Raw genomic sequence first — 16860 nt, 5'->3', positions numbered from 1 at the left:
CCACATCTGGAGCACTGTGCTCAGTGCTGGGCTCCCTAGTTCCAGGCAGACCTAGGGAGCTGCTGGAGAGAGCCCAGCAGAGGGCTACAGAGATGGTGGGGGCCTGGAGCATCTCATGATGGGGACAGGCTGAGAGCCCGGGGGCTGTTCAGCCTGGAGAAGAGAAGGCTGAGAGGGGAGCTGATCGATGCTTATCTGTATCTAAAGGGCAGGAGTCAAGCAGATGGGGCCAGACTGTTCTCCTTTGTGCCCTGCAACAGGACAAGGGGCAATGGGCACAAACTGAAACCCAGGAAGTTCCGTATTAACATGAGAAAAAAACTTGAGTGTAGCAGACTGTCCAGGGAGGTTGTAGAGTCTCTTTAAGAGATACTCAGTACCCACCTGGATGCTTTCCTGTGCAACCTACTCTAGGGAATCTGCTTTAGCAGGGGGTTGAACCTCCAGACATCCCTTCCAACCCCTACAATTCTGTGATTCTGTTGTCACCTGACAGCAGCTGCACAGGGCTGCAGGCACAGGCATGTCAAGCACCCAGGGTGGGGAATCAGCTGCTGCACAAAGCGATCCCACGCTTGCTCACCCTTGGCTGCCTCACAGCCTGGCTGGTTCCATGGGCGAGAGAGTGTTTGGCAGCCACTACTCTGATCAAATGGCTCATTATCTGCAAGTGGGGCTCTATGGGGATGCTTCTTGCTGCAGGGGCCAGGCTGTGAACTGAGCCAGCTCTCGCCAGAAAACCATCACCTGGTGCTGGCAGGGGCACGTTTTGCAGCAGCCAAGGAGAGGCAACGATTCTGCCAGCAGTCTCTGGGCACAAGGCACTGAGCCACCCCCACGTTGCCACACATCAGCTGTGCCAGTGGGGCCCATCTGCAGAGCCAGCGTTTGCTCGGCTGTGCTGACGAGGCAAAGCAAGCCCGCTAACATCTTGAAGGTGCTGCAGCCCTCTTGTTCTCAGTGGGGATCTTTCCTCATGGAATGCAGTGTCCTGTCCTTACGCCTACCTTCTAGCATTCTACAGTCTATTTCTCTCACTTTCAAAAATCACTTTAAATGCCCCTGTACTATAATGTCTACAAAAAATAAAGTTGCACAGATAGAACACTGTCTGTACACGTGCAGCACGTTTCCTCTGATGTCTTGTTCCTGCTGGGACTGTAACCTGGGATGGGACATCCCTTGACTCCTATACGTGACCAGCCAGGAGCACACAAGGTCTAAGCCCATAATCATGGCTCTCAAGCATTGCTGAGACATTAACAAATTCTCCCATTTCCCTCAGGTCTCCCTGGCTGCCTTTGGAGCAGATGCACGTGAACCCAGCCACACCTGAAGAGCTGCAGCTCTGCTACTTTGCAGTACCAACTGTCAAAGACAAAGCTGCCGCAGCACAGCCACCAAACTAGAAAAGCAGCCCAGGCCACTGTTGTGCAAAGATTTATGATACGCATCACCCAGTAAGGGCTGAAGCTTCTGCCTGGAAACCACAAACAGTGACAATCCCCTGGTTCTCCCAACCACCGTGTGCTGCTCAGTCCATGAGCAAAGCCATGCACGTCCAGTGCTGCCCATGCCTCTGTGTGGCTGTGGGCTCGGCTGCCTGGAGGCAGAGCCCAGCCTGCTACCCTGCAGCTGGACCCACACTCTGGTGGATACACGGGCAGTGCCACCTCTGAGCTGCAGCCCTCCTGTGTGTCCCTGTCCCCACACCCTGACATCATACCTCACCACATCCCACTACCACAAGAACGATCTGTCAGAAATACTAACGTCCAGAGTTTGGAAAGACTTGCCAGGGAGCTGAGGATTGCATCAGACAGGATCTAACTCTGACACTCACTGCCCACAGAGTGGCTGTTAGGGGCCAGCACAAGGAGAGGCCTTGTAGTTTTTAATCAGCACATCTGGGCTCGCTCTAACTGACACTAGGGTGATGTCTGCTCGAGGTCCTACTCCCGCATCCCTGCACCACAGCAGAGAGGGATGCAGGAACACGCAGCCAGGCACAGCTGACGGAGGGAGCAGCACCAGCAAAGCTCGACTTGTGGGTGCAGGCTCTCGCAGGTGCTGACAGCACTTCTACAGCTGCTCTTCACCCATGCGTGCAGACAGCTCCTGCCCTGCTGAGCACAATTCACAGGAGCCCTTACACTCACAGCTTCCGAGTCGCACCGTTTCCTTCAGCTGCAGCCTCTGACAAGTGTGGCAGCTTTCAGGGGACTGAGAAGAAAGGAGGGCGTTGCTATCAGCGCAGCAGGTTCCCTCTTGTTCTCAGTTCTTATTTCCCATTACAAGCTCATGAAAGCAGGAGGAGGTTTGAGCCATTTCTACAACTCCTGCATTCTTTAGTATTTCACGGCTACGCTATGAAGTTTCTTATCCTTATCACAAACCAGCTCTGTAAACATCCGCAGGCTCTTATCACACATCACCTCTCCTAGGTTCTGTTGTCCCTCCAAATGCTTCCTCTGTTCTCCTGACTGCACAGGAATTTCACTTCATGCTTGCATGCTGGCGCAGGCCAGGGCTCAGAACCCACCTGCTCCCAGCTGGCAGGAAATGCCCCAGACCTCCCAGTCTCTGAGACCCACCACGTTCATGTCCTTCCTTCTCACTCCTCATGCTACAGGCAGTAGAGAACTGCACGAGCAGGAAAAGATCGATCTCAAACAGGAGCCCTTGAGAGCAGCAAAGGGGACATGGCAATGGGAGCCTCTTGCCTTTTCTCCTCTGGCAAGGACTTCCCCAGATCCTGTTACATGACAGAGGGAACCCAGGGATTCTGCTCTTCTCCCCACCTCTGGCATTTGCGGAAATCACCTCCGGAATAGAAGTTCTGCCACTTCCCGTCAAAGACCCAGAACAGATCCAGAATAGACAGTCAGTTCAAAGATTTTATTTAACTGTCATAAAAGGAGAAGCAGACGATGATTCCAAACCTGTTAACCTGGGTCTAGGATTTACAGACAATATGCACCAAATCAAATTAACAAAAATCTCTCTAGGGGCAGGGCAGAGGAGAGTTAGAGGCAAAGACGTAGCTACGAGAAAGCCACATGTACTTGGTCCCAGTTCTAATACAACCTCAGTGTGGGAGGATCGAAATAAGAGGGCTGCGGAGCTGGAACATGCCTGCCCAGTGGTCGGCGGGGGTCACAGGCCCCAGAGGCTCCCATCACCCCCAAGTGCCACGTCAACGCAGCCACAGGTGGCAGGCTGCACTGCTGCAGGGTCTGCTATGGGCACAGGGGAGGAGGGAGTCGAGTGTCAAGGCAATAAATACTGACACGCCAGGCACAGATTTTAAAGGCAGAACAGATACATAAGGCATTAACCGCTTCTGAATACTTGACCATTGCAAGCTCTTTGTTGATCGCATCAGGAGAGCAGCTGCAGAAACAGACTAGTCCATCCTCAGCCCAAAACAGCCGGGAGGGCAGGTGCTATCCTGGTATTTCAGTGCTTTGCAGCTACTCTGGCTGCAATGAGAAGTCTGAGGTGATGGCAACACTGGTGACTCCTGCACCTACCTGCCTCACAACCCCCCCGTGCCTTGGAGGCGCTGGGGCTGCCCAGAGAGTCCGGAGCTCTGCACACCAGGCCAGGGTTGTGCCAGGCCAGCTCTCTGGACACAGGGAGGGATGGCCTGGGGAAGGGGCTAGATGTCACCGGGGATGTCACATTGCCCTCCCTTCCGGGGATGTCCAGTCTTGAGTGAAGAATGGACCAGCAGCAAAGCGGGAAGTTGTGAATCTTTCCTAATAATCCATGAGGGGCGTGACCAAAATGAGTGCCATGTCAACAGACAGGGGGAGGGTCGGTGGCATTTAAAAAGTGTAACAGGGGCAGGGCCCCCTCCCTAGAGGATACATGTTACACATTAAGGCATCATGGTTACAGGGAACATCCACAAATGAAGGTGCCAGCATTCTCAAGACACCAACTGGATGGAAGGGGCAGGCTGAAAATGATTTTAGCCAACAAACAGATTCAAATAGCTGCCTGGCATCAAAGTTCTTCAGCTACTTGGAGGCAGTAGTTACCCTGAGCTGTGCACAGGAAAGCTAAGCACAGGATCCTACACATAATATAGGAATCTCCTCTTCAGCACCAACCAGAATAAAGGAAGGTGAGAAGCAGCAAAGGGCTTGGCAAAGGAGCAAGTGCTCCCACCTCTGTGCTGGGACAGAATGGCCCCAGGACGGGCAGCTGGAGATCAGATGCAGACAGCATGGTTTGGTCAATTGGATTCAGTGATTCTCTGGGGAGGGGGCACATTACAAAACTCTGATCAAATTTTAACAGGGGGTGAAAGGTAAGGGGGTTCCAATGTCAGCACTTTGGTACAGGGAGGGATTTCTACGGTAGCCACTGTCTGATTCACGCTCTCTGGGGATTAGCTTTGGGAAGGGCTAGTCCTTCCATTCCTTCTTGATGGTCAGGTTCCACTCCCAAGACAGGTGGTCAGTCTTATCATCATCTGTGAATTTGGATTTGATGTTGTAGCTGCCCCGGGCCAGCATGCCCTTAGGAGCTTCTTCCATGGGGGTCAGAAACTCGTATTCCTCTGCTCGGGGGCCATAGCTCCCAACCATGTATTCAGTCTTGTCAACTAGGAGAAAAAGAGGTAGAGGGAAGCTATTTAAGAGCTTCCACTGTATTTGGGGCAAGGTTAAAGCAAATGAAAGGGCTGTTACTGCTACAATTCACAAACAGTAAAAGCAGCTGTAAGAACATCACCCACGTTAACAGCTCCATTCGCTCCAGAAACAGCTCCTTCCACAGGGAGCGACACCCCCACACTAGTACTGCTGTCCACACAGAAGCAATCTGTTCAGCTCCGAGCTCCAGCAACGATTGCACACCAAGCTCAAGCACAGGCACAGTCAGCACAACAGGTGGCCCCCTGCAGCAGAGCCAGAAACCTCCACACCTTGCCACAGCAAAGCAGCACAGACATGGCCGTGCTCCTCCCACTATGAGCCGCTGGGGAACCTGCACACAAGCCTCCATCACTGCAGCAGAAAGAGCAGGAAGCCCTCACAAAAAGCAGTACATGAACCACAGAGAACCACTTACTTTTCACTCCTTTCCGGAACGTGTGCTGAATGTACTTCAACCCTGACACAATCTCCCTGTTCACCTGCAGAGACAAGCAAAGATTGTCAAAGACAGATCTCCACACGCTGCCCACTCCACCCACTGCAGGAAAATATTTCCTCCATCACACCCACTTGGGAGCCCTATGATGGAGCTGCAGCAGTCAGGTGATCCCAATTTCACTGGTTGTTCAGTTTGCAGATCTGAATTCTTACCCTAAAGGAGATTTTTATCCGGTATTCCACACCTTCCTTCAGCACAAACGCTTGCTTCTTGAAGCTCTCCAGGTCACCTACAAAGAAAGTAAACGATTACTCAGAGTCCGTTTGCATCATGCTCTGGAATGGATTTCAGTTACAAGAGGTGAGATGGACAGTATCTGCAGCAATGGGGGACTGGAGCCTTACTGATTGTACAGCATGCAGTTTATCCTTTTATTTTTGCAATTCAGGACTCTCCCTGATATACTACTTGAGGTGGCCAAGTGCTGCCCTAGGAAAGGGAACTGCAGTACAACAATGCACTTAATTCAAGGAATTTCCTTTGTAAATGTCTGCTCCAAAGCTGTCACCATCTCAAAGCTGCCGTTAGCGTCGCTGTGCAGGCTGGAGGACAGCTGGCTCCCCCAGCTGGCAGCTCATACATTTATAAAACTAAGGCACACAATATAGGGGAAGCAGAAAGGCCTTTACTGAGATAGGGATGCTGAGATGCAAGCCAAGGTGGAAAATCCTCTTGACTGGGTCTCCTGGCTCTGCATCCAGCAAAGGGGCATTTTGGACATGCAAGCGGGCTGTCCACCACAGCACCAGTGCACTGGTGGGACCTCTCTAAAGACCCCACATCAACCAGCTTTGACTCAGACAAGGGCTGCTTTTGTTTCCCAGCTTACCTGTCAGGTCCAGCTCCAGAGGGCCAGGAGCAGTAGTACAGACCAACGTCAGTTTGGTCACCACCACATTTGGAGCATTGGGATCTAGAAGACCAAGAAAAAGGCCATTTAACAACTAGCCCTTGTACCAAGCAACTCATTTCTCCTTTCAACAAGGTTCTTAAAAGTAAGAAAACCAGTGGGGGCTCCTGTGTTATTTACGCCCAGCCCACGGTCTCTCCCAGAACATCTCCCTCTGAGGTCAGAAAACAACTCCTCAGTCCCAGTGCTCTATTCCAGGGGCCACTGACCAGCACTGGGGGAGTGCAGACCTTATGCTCCTGGCTACACTCACACTGACGTACAAAGAGCTGGGGAGAGAACAGCTCCCAGACAGGAGCAGAGCTGAGAGTGGGGGCCACAGGCGGAGCTCTGGCACTGCCACGTCCTAGGGCTCACCTGCAGTCACAGTGACAGCACCGAGCAGTGCCTCCTTGTACTTGCGCAGGCTCTCATCATCCTTGTCCAGCTCCTGGATCTCCTGGATGCTCTTCTGGGCAGGTGGCTTGTAGTTGACGGAGTGTTCATCCTCCTCATTCTCAGCTGCGATTTGGGCCAGCTGCTCTGCCGTTGGCTCCTGCTCTGCCATCCTCACACACGCGAGTTACACTGAAATGGGGAGGAGAGGTGTAACTGCAGCTATCTGCTGCACATTGGCACAAACCAGCCCTCCCAGAATGGCCCTGAGACTCTACAGGTCCCTCTTGCTCCAGGTCCTCCATTGGCTGTCCTTGGGGGAACCTCCAGGGGCACACTGCTGCAAGGGCCCATGCCCCACAGCCCGCCCAGACCCCCTCAGCAGCTTAGGTCTCATTTTCAGCCTATGCAAGTGGGTAGGAAAGAAATCAGCCTCTGTGCTTTGTTCAACATCTGGAACAGATAATTAGCCCACGCCATAGAGAAAACAACTCCTCCACATGAACAGCGCAGTGATGCTTTCGCTTGCAATAAACTTGAGCCCAGAATAAACCCAGCTCAGTTCTGCTTCTCCGCAGTACAACCTTGTGAGGCTAGGAACAGACCCAGCCCCACCACTGGCCCAAATGCCAGAAGCCTCTGCTGCAATCTGGAGCTCACAGTTTGTAATTCAATCAGATTCTACAATGGAAGGAGACACCTGGCTCAGCTGACCTCATCCCGATCCCTTCCAAAGATATGTGTCACAGAGCTGGGCAAACACAGGCCACGGGTTGAAGACCGGCGTGTAGCTTGGCACTGCCTTGCGAGCCCCAGAACACGCTCTAACCAGGAAGCATCCAGCTGAGGGCTGGGGAGAGGTGGTGCCAACACCCGTCAAAACACCAGGAAAAAGCCAATGATGTCCTCAGTGATTCTTGATGCACCACCGGGCATGCTGTCCTAAGGGTGATCCTATGGCAAACATCAACTTGGACTGCTCTGAAGGCCTAAAAACCTCAGCTGACAGCTTTTGAAAGGCTTCTCACACAAGCAAAATCTTTCACAAGTGACGTGCTGATGGACGCAGGTATTTCCGTTATTACCTGGCATCTCCACGTCGTGTTCTGCATTCCTGTCTGGAGCTGTGCATCAGCACACATGACTCAGACTGGAAAACTGCATTCTCTGCTCTGGCATCTAGTTTCCAAATAAATCAAAATAATGATCTTAATTATGTTATCCGTGCACTTCCACAGAAGACCGGAATGCATCCAGAAATGCTGACTTGTTAAGGAAAACCTAAAGTCTGCCCCACAGGCTACGCTACATAAGCCAACTGTTATTTGCTCTTCTCATCTTCGAACTAGCTGACATAACAGCCCATAACTCAACGACTCCATTCTTACCCAATGTGTCACCCGGACGGGGAGAGAAAAACCTGAGCGCTGGCACCGAGCGCGCACAGCTCACAGAGACATTTTGCAGCGACACAAGACGAGTTGTGCGGATGCCGCAGCCCGTCTGCCTCCATCTTGAGCCTGGCGACAGCTGTAACTGCACAACAGCGGAGGTGCGCAGATATGGCGGTTTTAGCCATGAATGTTTTGCCAAGGAGACAAATTAGGGCGCAGCGTTGCACATCTCTGCCTGAAGACTATGGCTGACCCAGGGCAGGAGAATGGTCGCCAGCGCAGCACCAGGGCCGCAGCTCGATGCCGGCACCGAGACGAGGTGCTGTCGGACCTCATGTGAGTGCACCCCCAGCCGAACCCAAGAGCAAATCTCCCGAGCTGTCCTGGGCTGGCAGCACCTCCCGGCGAGGCTGGCATGCCACCATGGGAGCACCGAGGGTAGGGAACTTGCGATGGGCGTCAGCAGTGTTTCTGGGTGTTAAAACCTGACCGAGTTCTACCAGCAAACCAGGCCGGGGGGAAGATGCACATATCTGAGATTCCTGCAGGGGCTTTGGGTCTGCACATGAGCAATTCCCAGCACACCTTCCTACACACAATTCCAACGACCACCTGTAATGACTCCTCACTTCACAGCCCTTCTGCACGGGATTCTCCAGTCCCCTCGCGCTGACTGCCATGGAAATTTACATTCAAACCTTACTCCATGCCTGAGCAACTGACTAGCTCTCACCCTAGTAAATCCATATCAAACCCAGTCATTTCCTTTAGGCTCCCATCCAAAAAAGCTTCCAAGCTTGAAGACTCCCAAAAGTGTTCAACAAACACTTACTCAAGCATTTGTTCCAGTGCTTAATCTCCTTATTTTGCCCTTTCCCTAGGCTCCAAGCCAGACTTCATCCCACCCCTCCCCCCCCTCCAAGCACCCCAGGTTGTCACCCCATGGAAGTCCACCATGGGTGGAAAGCGGCTCTTCAAACTGACCCAGAGTCACCAGAAACAGCAAGTGATGTTCCAAGCAGCAGCTCAGACCAGGCCAAGTTTCAGCTCTGCAAAACTGCTGCTGTGCCTCCTGCAGGCTCCCTGCAGCAGGACCGGAAGAAACCTCCTCATCAAGCTGGCTGCACTGCAGCCCCTCTGCTGCAACGTTCTGATGGCACCATGCTCCCACTGAGCCTGGCTGACCCTGCTCCCGGCACATGGCGTTATGTAGCCCCACATCACAGTGCCTCAGCTGCTGCCCCGAGTGCTCTGCCAGGGAGGAAGGAGGCTTCCAGCAGCACCACAGCCCTTCCAAGGGCGTCAGCCTCGTCCTGCAGGCTTCTACAACAATGCATTTACTACAGCTCAGAATTAGTAGAACAGAGTTGTTCAGGTGCATGCAGGAGCAGCCGTCACACTGCCAGGCAAAGCAGAGCTGAGGGACTCAACACATCAACGCTGGGTCGGGCATCCATCCTACACCATGCCCAACCTCCTGCAGGATCACGGCTCCAGCACATGGACTCTGCTGCTGCAGAGGTGGGGGCAGAGGAACGGGGACCTGAGTCCGCAGCCCCTTCAGAGGGCTCAGCCCTCGTGACCGAGACCTCCTAGAACACCTCCAGCAGGCAACGCGCACCTTCAGCCCCGAGCCTCAGACCCAGGCACCACCCCAAGGCCTCTGCAAGGAATTCCCCCTCAGCAACTTTGAAACCCGGAAGGCACCTGCACACCCTGGGCGGCACCGCCCGTGCCGATGGCTCTCTGACTCCGGAGACACACCTGGCTCACAGCACAGTGCAGCTGCTGCCTCTGCACTGCCCTGCATTCAGCCCCGGGCGGGTCACAGGAGAGCACTGTAGCCCCAGGGATGTCCCAGACCGTCTGGAAACAGCCACTGTCACCCCTCAGATCCCTGCTGGTCACTGGGGCCTGCAGAAGGCAGCACAGACCAGATCACTTCCCATCTACAAATCTGCACTCAGCTGCCTGCGCCGCTTCCTGAAGTCAGCAGTTTCTCCTGGATTCACTCAGTATTTTTAGTGCAATACCAAGGAGCTAGCAGCAGTGAACACAAGAGCCCCACCTTCTGCCAGAGAGAAACACTGCTAGGAAAAGAACACACTGTTATCAGGCAGGGATAAGCGGTGACTTCTTCACATGCCAGGACTGAGATCCCAAGGTACTAGTGCAGTGACATAAGAGTGGTCAGAGTCTCTTCGGATGAGCTAATTGGCTTCGGACATCCGTTAGGCCGGGCTCAGCCACGAACAGCCACAGAGCCAATTCAAGCAGTCCCCACCCTTCCTTTTTTTCCCTGCAGCACAAGGGAAAGCTCGTGAAGCCACACAACAAAGCCACTTGGAATCTAATGTGGCTTTCTGCAGAGTTCCTTTCCACACAGGTCGGCTCACCTACTCCAGTTCATCTCAGGGCTCCACATGCTGCTACACTGCAGAAACAGGAAGCAGGAGCCGCTTAAACCAGTTCAAGCAGCACAGCCGCCCCGCGCAACGGCAGCCTGAGGGGCCAGACCTGAGCTTGCTCAGACCCAGGTCTAATTGCATGGCAGCAGCGGGGCAGTGACCCCCCAGTACTGCATGTGGGCAGCTCTGGCCTCAGGAACATGGGGCTGGGAGGCTCCGGCAGCGCTGCTGAGCCGCTTTGTGAGCATGTGGAGATCTCCCGCCTTGCCCGAGGGCTGATCCCTGCCAGAGCTCCAGGCACGGGGAGGAGGAGCTGCAGGGCTGCACAGCTGCTGTCTACCAGGTGCTCTGCAGCCAGATCTGCAGTTGTGTATGCTGCTCGTGACGCTGCCCTGGACTGCAGTCCACCTGCAAGTATCATCTGCCAGGAGCAGCACCAAAGAAACGAGCAGACAGCTCTCACAGCTTATGGGGTTTAAGAAGCTTTTGCAGCCTCATGCTCAGAACGCGAACAAACTGCATCGTAAGAGTGCTGCAGCCCGGATGCTGCTACCTGTAAGTACGACTGCAGAGCTACAACATGACCACGCTGCAGGAACTGCCACACGTCTCCTCAGCACCACGTGGAATCAGCCTCCCCTCAGCATTTCTAGGACTAGAATACCTGCACTGGAACCACTTGTGGACAACTGAGACCGCAGAGCACTCTGGGATGGACCTGAAACCCTCCCGGCAACAATTCAGCTGCTTAGCACAACCCGGAGCTCTTCTCTGACGAAAAGGAAGTCACAGCTCCCAGGCCCGCTGCAAAACGCTCACTGAGGCAGAGAAGGCATCGTCCTTCCGCCACGGCCACGAGGGCACCGCAGCTCATACACCTCGTACTGCCGCTCCAACCCTCGCCCTGCCCGCGGCACCGAGGGTTGAACAGAGCTCTCGGCTCTAACGCGAAAAGAAACCAACCCTGGGGAAGTTGCTTTCAAGTTCCTCCTTTCATAACTGGAAACCATTTATGGAGAATCTATTTGAAGCCGACCGAGCGGCGCTCGGCCCCAAGCAGCCAACAGGAGCCGGCGCCGCGCTGCCGTCCCCGCACGGCCCCGGTACGACAGCAGCGAGGAGGGCGGTCTCGGGGGCCGAAGGCGCCGCGCTTCGCTCAGACCGCGGATCCGCGTCCGATCGCTCCCCGCCGCCCACCCACTGCAGGGAGGGCGCCCGCTGCCCCCGCTCCGCGCCTCGGCCGCGCCCCGACCACTCGCATGGCGCTGAGCCCGCGGGGCCCAACCCGGCCGCAGCGAACAGGGCGGAGCCCGGCGCCCTCCGCCCCGTGCCCGCCGCTCCGCTCCGCTCCGCCCCGCCTGCCCGGCCCCGCCGTACCGGTCGCGCTCACCCTCCGCGCTGCGGTGACAACGCCGCCGGGATCCGCCCAGCCGCCCGCGCACCCCCGCACTTCCGGGACACGCCCGTCACTTCCCGTTATGCGAGGGCGTGCCCCGCTCCTCACTTCCGGTTGCGACACGGGGCTCTGATTGGCTCAGGGCGTGCGCGCGCGATCGCGGCACGGACAGCAGAGCCGGGGCCGGCGGGCATGGCGGGCGCGGGAAAGGAGCGCGCGGGACGACGGGGCGGCAGCGGCCGCCAGGGAGCAGGCAGAGCTCTAGACACGGTTCTATTTTATTACGGCAAAGGTGAAAAAGCCACCTCGGCCCAACAGGCAACCAGTAAAATTTATCCCAAAAATAACTCGGTACAAAACGGGTCTGCTTCAGAATTAAAAAAAACCTTTACATGAGTTTAAAACCTATTCCAAAACATAAAAGTAAAACAAATTCCATCCTTGATATTAGTAGCCACAGTCGCACACCCCTCCCGCCACAGAGCATGGAATGAGATGTCTGGAGTCCTTCCATGCACTGCTCGCCACTTTAGCTGGTGTCCATCTAGAAGAGAGCACAGAGGAGCGTCAGCAGTCCACCACAACCACCCCCCCAGCCCCAGCCCCGACCCTCCCAGCCCCAGCTGCCAGCCCCAAGAAGCTGCTGCCTCAGTGGCAGAGGTGCAGCCCCAACCTCGGCCCCACAGCACTTACTGATCAGACCTGAACTGCGCCTCAGCACGTGGGCAAACTCCCTACGTCACACTTGTTACTCCTCAACCTCAAGCTTTTTCTAACTGTTATTATTTAAGCATCTCTAGTTTCAGAGAGCACTGTTCTAAAACACAGTTCCACACCCATGTTTCTGGGATTTCTGGAATTCATCTCACTTTATCCATACTATCACTTCGATTTTATCCCACTGCTATAATATAGGCCAGCAAGATTCAGACTACATCGTGCACGCATTAACTTTGATTCTCTGTTAAGACTTGAGTCTTGCTGTGGCACAACATCTGAGCTTATTCTGAATGAAAGAAACCATGTGCATTGCTCCGTTCGTCTGTATTAGGGTCTTGCAGGCCGTGATCAGCATCATTGACTTTTTTCCTCTCTTAGCACCAAGGTAGTTATTTCACATGTTTTTTTCTTTTGCTTTTCATTTTTCCAGCCTATTATCTCTCTGGGCTTTGTTACATAGCTTTTGCTCATCACACGTATCTTGGCTACTGCCAAGTCTGGCTGACACAGACTGTAACTAGCCAGGGGAAGTTGGAAAAGGAGCTATTTCTTACTTATGAGTAACAGTAGTCCTGGAGAGCTAAGGCAGCTACAGGAACAGGGCAATGCTCAGCTTTAGAGGGAGCCTATTTAAGTCCAATGACCTGAAAAACAATTTCTCTTTCCAGCCAGCTGCCAATGTTCCTCAACGAGACGCCGCAGGGTACGTGCGAACATCATGCGAGCGGCACTTACCCTGGCATTGTAAGCATCCAGCTGTGCATCTAGTTCTTCTGCAGAGAGCTGCTGTTTGGAAGTTCTTCCAGCCCCTCTGCCTCTCCCTCTGCTCCCGCCACGACTACCTCGCCTGGTACCTCCACCACCAAATCCTCCTGAACCACCACGGTTTCTGGTCATGCCACCTCTGTTTACGCTGTGATTTTTAAAAAGCAACTGTTACAGTGCATTCTGGTTAACCCCAACAGGCACTCAGAAGTTTGCAGGACACGAGGAGGATCCGTGCTTCCTACACAGGCCAGTTCACTCCCCGTGCTGACTGGCACAGCAACTCCCGCGGCAGTGCGGCTTCTCACCTCTGTGCTGGTCTCCTTTGTGTATCTATCTGTGATGTAACCAGCTGAATGTTCATGGGGCGCCCTGCGGGAAAAGCAGCCGGTTACACAGTGAGCATGACAGGCACACAGATGCCTTCAGCCACGCAGAGAAGCACGCGACAGCCACGGAGACTCACCATCCAAGGGGACTCCATTGTACTGCTTCATAGCTTTCAGAGCATCTGCTTTCCTTTCAAAATGCACGTCTGCTGTCCCTAGACTGCGTCCAGATCTGTCGTAGTGCACTGCCGCCTTCTTCAAGGTCCCAAATTCTGCAAAGAGTTCCTGAGAAACAAAGGGAGAAGCGAGTATGCTTCAGTCAGTGCTGCAAACACCGAGCAGCCCAGGCAAGGTGCAGGCAGCTCCTGCTTTCAGCAATCCCATGTACCTTCCCTGACATCTCACAAAAAGCACCAATGAAAGAAGGAACACAAGCCATTAGAAGAATTCCAGAAAGCAGCCACAAGTGGCAGAAACAAACAGGACTTCATATCCACCACTCGAAGGGTGCTTGTATACAGCCAACAAAGCAGCCTCAAGGTATGCTGACCTGCTTCTTTTCCCAGGGACACTGCCAGTCTTTTTTCAAGGCTGAATCAATGAAGATGCTATTTTAAAATAATCCACACCCTAATCAATTTCTGAGGAAGGAAATATTCTATATTCGTATGTTCTACATGCATATAGAAATTCATAGAATAATCACAGTTTCTACATGCTAGACTTTTTTTTTCCTTAAAGCTTTGCTACACCAGGTGCAATTTAAAAACACAGTCTCTTCCAGAGCTTAGGGATATTTCTGAATAAACTGAAATCAGGAAGTCTTGTACTGAAGTAGATAATTCACCGTCACAAGTGATGGAAGAAGGCAACAGTGGAGCCACCCATTTTGTTTCACAGATGCTACATCCAGTATAACATCTAGGCACATCTCACTTACTTTGCAAGTTTCTACCTACACCCCATGCTTCAAAAGCTCAAAATGCACAGCACTATTCTCAGGTGTCCAAAGCAGACACCACAGGCTACCTTTCACATTACCTGCAGCAGAGCCTGAACACTATTACAGCCACCTCTATGACTTCCTACTCAAGCATTTGAAAAGAGCACCACAAATATTTTCACTTCTTAAGCCAGCTGCACTTTGGGCAAGCTCACCAGTGAGTTTCTCCATTGCATTCATTTACTGGACATGAACATTAGCACAGCACCCAACATAAGCTTTCTGGAAGACAGTGCCACATGGGAGGAGAGGTGCTCCATCACATCTCTGTGCTGCAGAGAAGCCAGAGTCACAGCACCACGCAGCCTCCTCCAAGAGCAATGTGTGCGAGGATCCAACCAGCCCCTCATTCCTGCAGCACAGCAGTCAGCTGTGCTCACATTAATGACATGATCAGCATAGAAACCAAAAAAACAATCAGTGTGTCTTAGTGTGAAATTATGGGATGGGCAGTAACAAAGAGGCACAAGGCCATTAAGTCAGCTTTGCTGCCACATACAACATACACAGAAGTTTGTCGGCTCTTGAAGTCCAAACCAACTGCGGAAGGGAAACTCTCAACTGCCACACAAAACACGTGAATTCCTTACACTGAGATAACTTTACAGATTCACTTTTTTCACATTTGGGCCTGGTTACAGCTAACAGGAAGTTTATTTCAATTGAATCTAAACTTACTTAAGGAAAAAACAGTGGTTTTAAGCGCATCACTCAATAACTAGGTGACCTAAAAAAGCTCACTTCCAATTCTCCTGACACAGACAGATTGGTATGTGGGTAACAGGAATGAATTAACAGATGAAGAAAGCATAAAAGTGTTTTTTTGTTGTTTTTATTTTTGTTTTTTTTTTGTTTTTTTTCTGGTGGGGACACAAGGACCAGAAGCCATTCAAAGCTCTCTGCAATGTGACCAAGCCAGAAGAGCCCTCCAGAGGGGATACTCCTTGGATTTGCAGATGTTTCTGCACACCTCACTGACCACAGGTGAGAGCAACCCCACATCTGTGCAGGCACACTGAGCCCTGCCCGGCAAAGCTCCACAGCAGACAGTCTACACCCTGAGTGCCTGACAGCCCCCACCCAGGGCACAGCTGGAACAAGGGATTTAGTTAGCTGCAGCTGTTGACTCAACTAGAACATTCAGCTGTCATAAGATACACATGGTAATTGTGGATAGGATAGCATGAGTGAGCAGGTTCTCCCTCACAAATCAGACTTCTCAATTTCACTATAAGAACATCTATAAGAACACCCTGACACTGAACAAAACACAGCTTTAACAAAGAAAGTACAAAAGCAAGTCCTATGAAAGCAGAGCCAACTGATGTACGCATACAATTACTGAACCTCTGGAGTTACACAGACCTTAAAAGCTCACACACCCTGTGCTAAGCTCTGCAGTCACAGCAGGACTGAACTAAGGCAGAACCCCCCCCACAGCATCATGGCAGAGCCACTTAAGATGTGACTACCTACAGGTCCATAAATACTATGGCTGTTCTGAATACAGCCACTTGAACTCCTCGGAACAGGGCCCCAGCAGTGCCTGCAGCACAGGGCTGGGCACTGTGCGGAGCTGTCTGCAGCAGGGCCCTCCTAGTGGGAGTAGGGCCGGCGGTGCTCCTGCAGCCACCCCCAGCATCCAGTGCCGATGTTATGAATGAAACCCCCTGGGAACAGCCCCGAGCTCATACCTGGATATCCGCGTCTGAGACACCGAAGTCCAGGTTGGAGACGAGCAGCTTCCCGCCGGTCTCCACGCCAGCACCCGCCCCAAAACCGCTGTCGAAGAGATCGTGCTGCCACTTCTCGGGGAGCTGCTTCGGCTGCAACGACAGAGACACCTCGCTGAGCGGCGCCGGGCCCCGCCAACACGGCCCAGCTGCCGGCAGCAGACAAAGGGCTGCCCGCCCCCGCTCCGCGCCATCCCGCCCCGCCGCCCCCGCCCCGTCCAGGAGGAGCCGCCGCCGCCACCACCGCCTCCCGCCCCGCGGACCGAGCCCGTTCCCTCCGGGCCCCGCCGACCAGAGGCCACCCCCACTCCCGGCCCGTACCCGGCTGTACGGCGCGGGCCGGTTCCTGCCGCCGCCCCGGGCCATCACCGGCCTGTTCCGCACGGGGCCGCCGCCCGCTCGCCCGGCTCCCACGCCGCCCCGACCGGGCCCGCCCCCGCGGGTGACGCCGCCTCGGCCCCGGCCGCCCCGGCCGCCGCCCCGGCCGCCGCCGCGCTGGCTCCGGTTAAGCTTAATGATATCGTCCAGGGACATGTCCATCTTGTCGGCCATGATGGCGGCTCCGCTCCGGGGCCTGCGCTTCCGGCCGCGCTGCGCCGACGCCGGAAGCGGAAAGGGCGGGGCCAGCGGCGGAGGCGCGGTGCTCGCGCGCGTTCAGATT

The 16860-nt window shown here is 53.9% G+C and overlaps 2 protein-coding genes across 3 annotated transcripts; both read right to left on the bottom strand.

Annotated features, from left to right (window-relative positions):
- On the bottom strand, positions 2884–11766 carry ARHGDIA (Rho GDP dissociation inhibitor alpha). Of its 2 annotated transcripts, none has more exons than XM_021414650.1 (6): positions 11631–11766; positions 6434–6643; positions 5996–6079; positions 5319–5395; positions 5083–5146; positions 2884–4615 (listed from the first exon to the last, which is right to left on the bottom strand). In XM_021414650.1, the coding sequence occupies exons 2-6, from the start codon at positions 6621–6623 to the stop codon at positions 4416–4418; spliced, it is 615 nt and encodes a 204-aa protein (XP_021270325.1). In that variant the 5' UTR covers positions 6624–6643; positions 11631–11766; the 3' UTR covers positions 2884–4415. The 2 variants fall into 2 exon arrangements, with proteins under 2 accessions (XP_021270325.1, XP_021270326.1); XM_021414651.1 differs by having other exon boundaries at positions 11644–11766.
- Positions 11910–16787, bottom strand: ALYREF (Aly/REF export factor). The gene is made up of 6 exons (XM_021414648.1): positions 16521–16787; positions 16161–16292; positions 13601–13748; positions 13443–13506; positions 13105–13282; positions 11910–12193 (listed from the first exon to the last, which is right to left on the bottom strand). Exons 1-6 carry the CDS (start codon positions 16749–16751, stop codon positions 12179–12181), a joined length of 768 nt encoding a protein of 255 aa, XP_021270323.1. The 5' UTR covers positions 16752–16787; the 3' UTR covers positions 11910–12178.

This window comes from Numida meleagris, chromosome 17, assembly GCF_002078875.1.
Source record: "Numida meleagris isolate 19003 breed g44 Domestic line chromosome 17, NumMel1.0, whole genome shotgun sequence".
NCBI classification, from domain to species: Eukaryota; Metazoa; Chordata; class Aves; order Galliformes; family Numididae; genus Numida; species Numida meleagris.
Note: the sequence above shows the minus strand (reverse complement) of the source record. Positions and strands in the feature narration are given on the sequence as shown.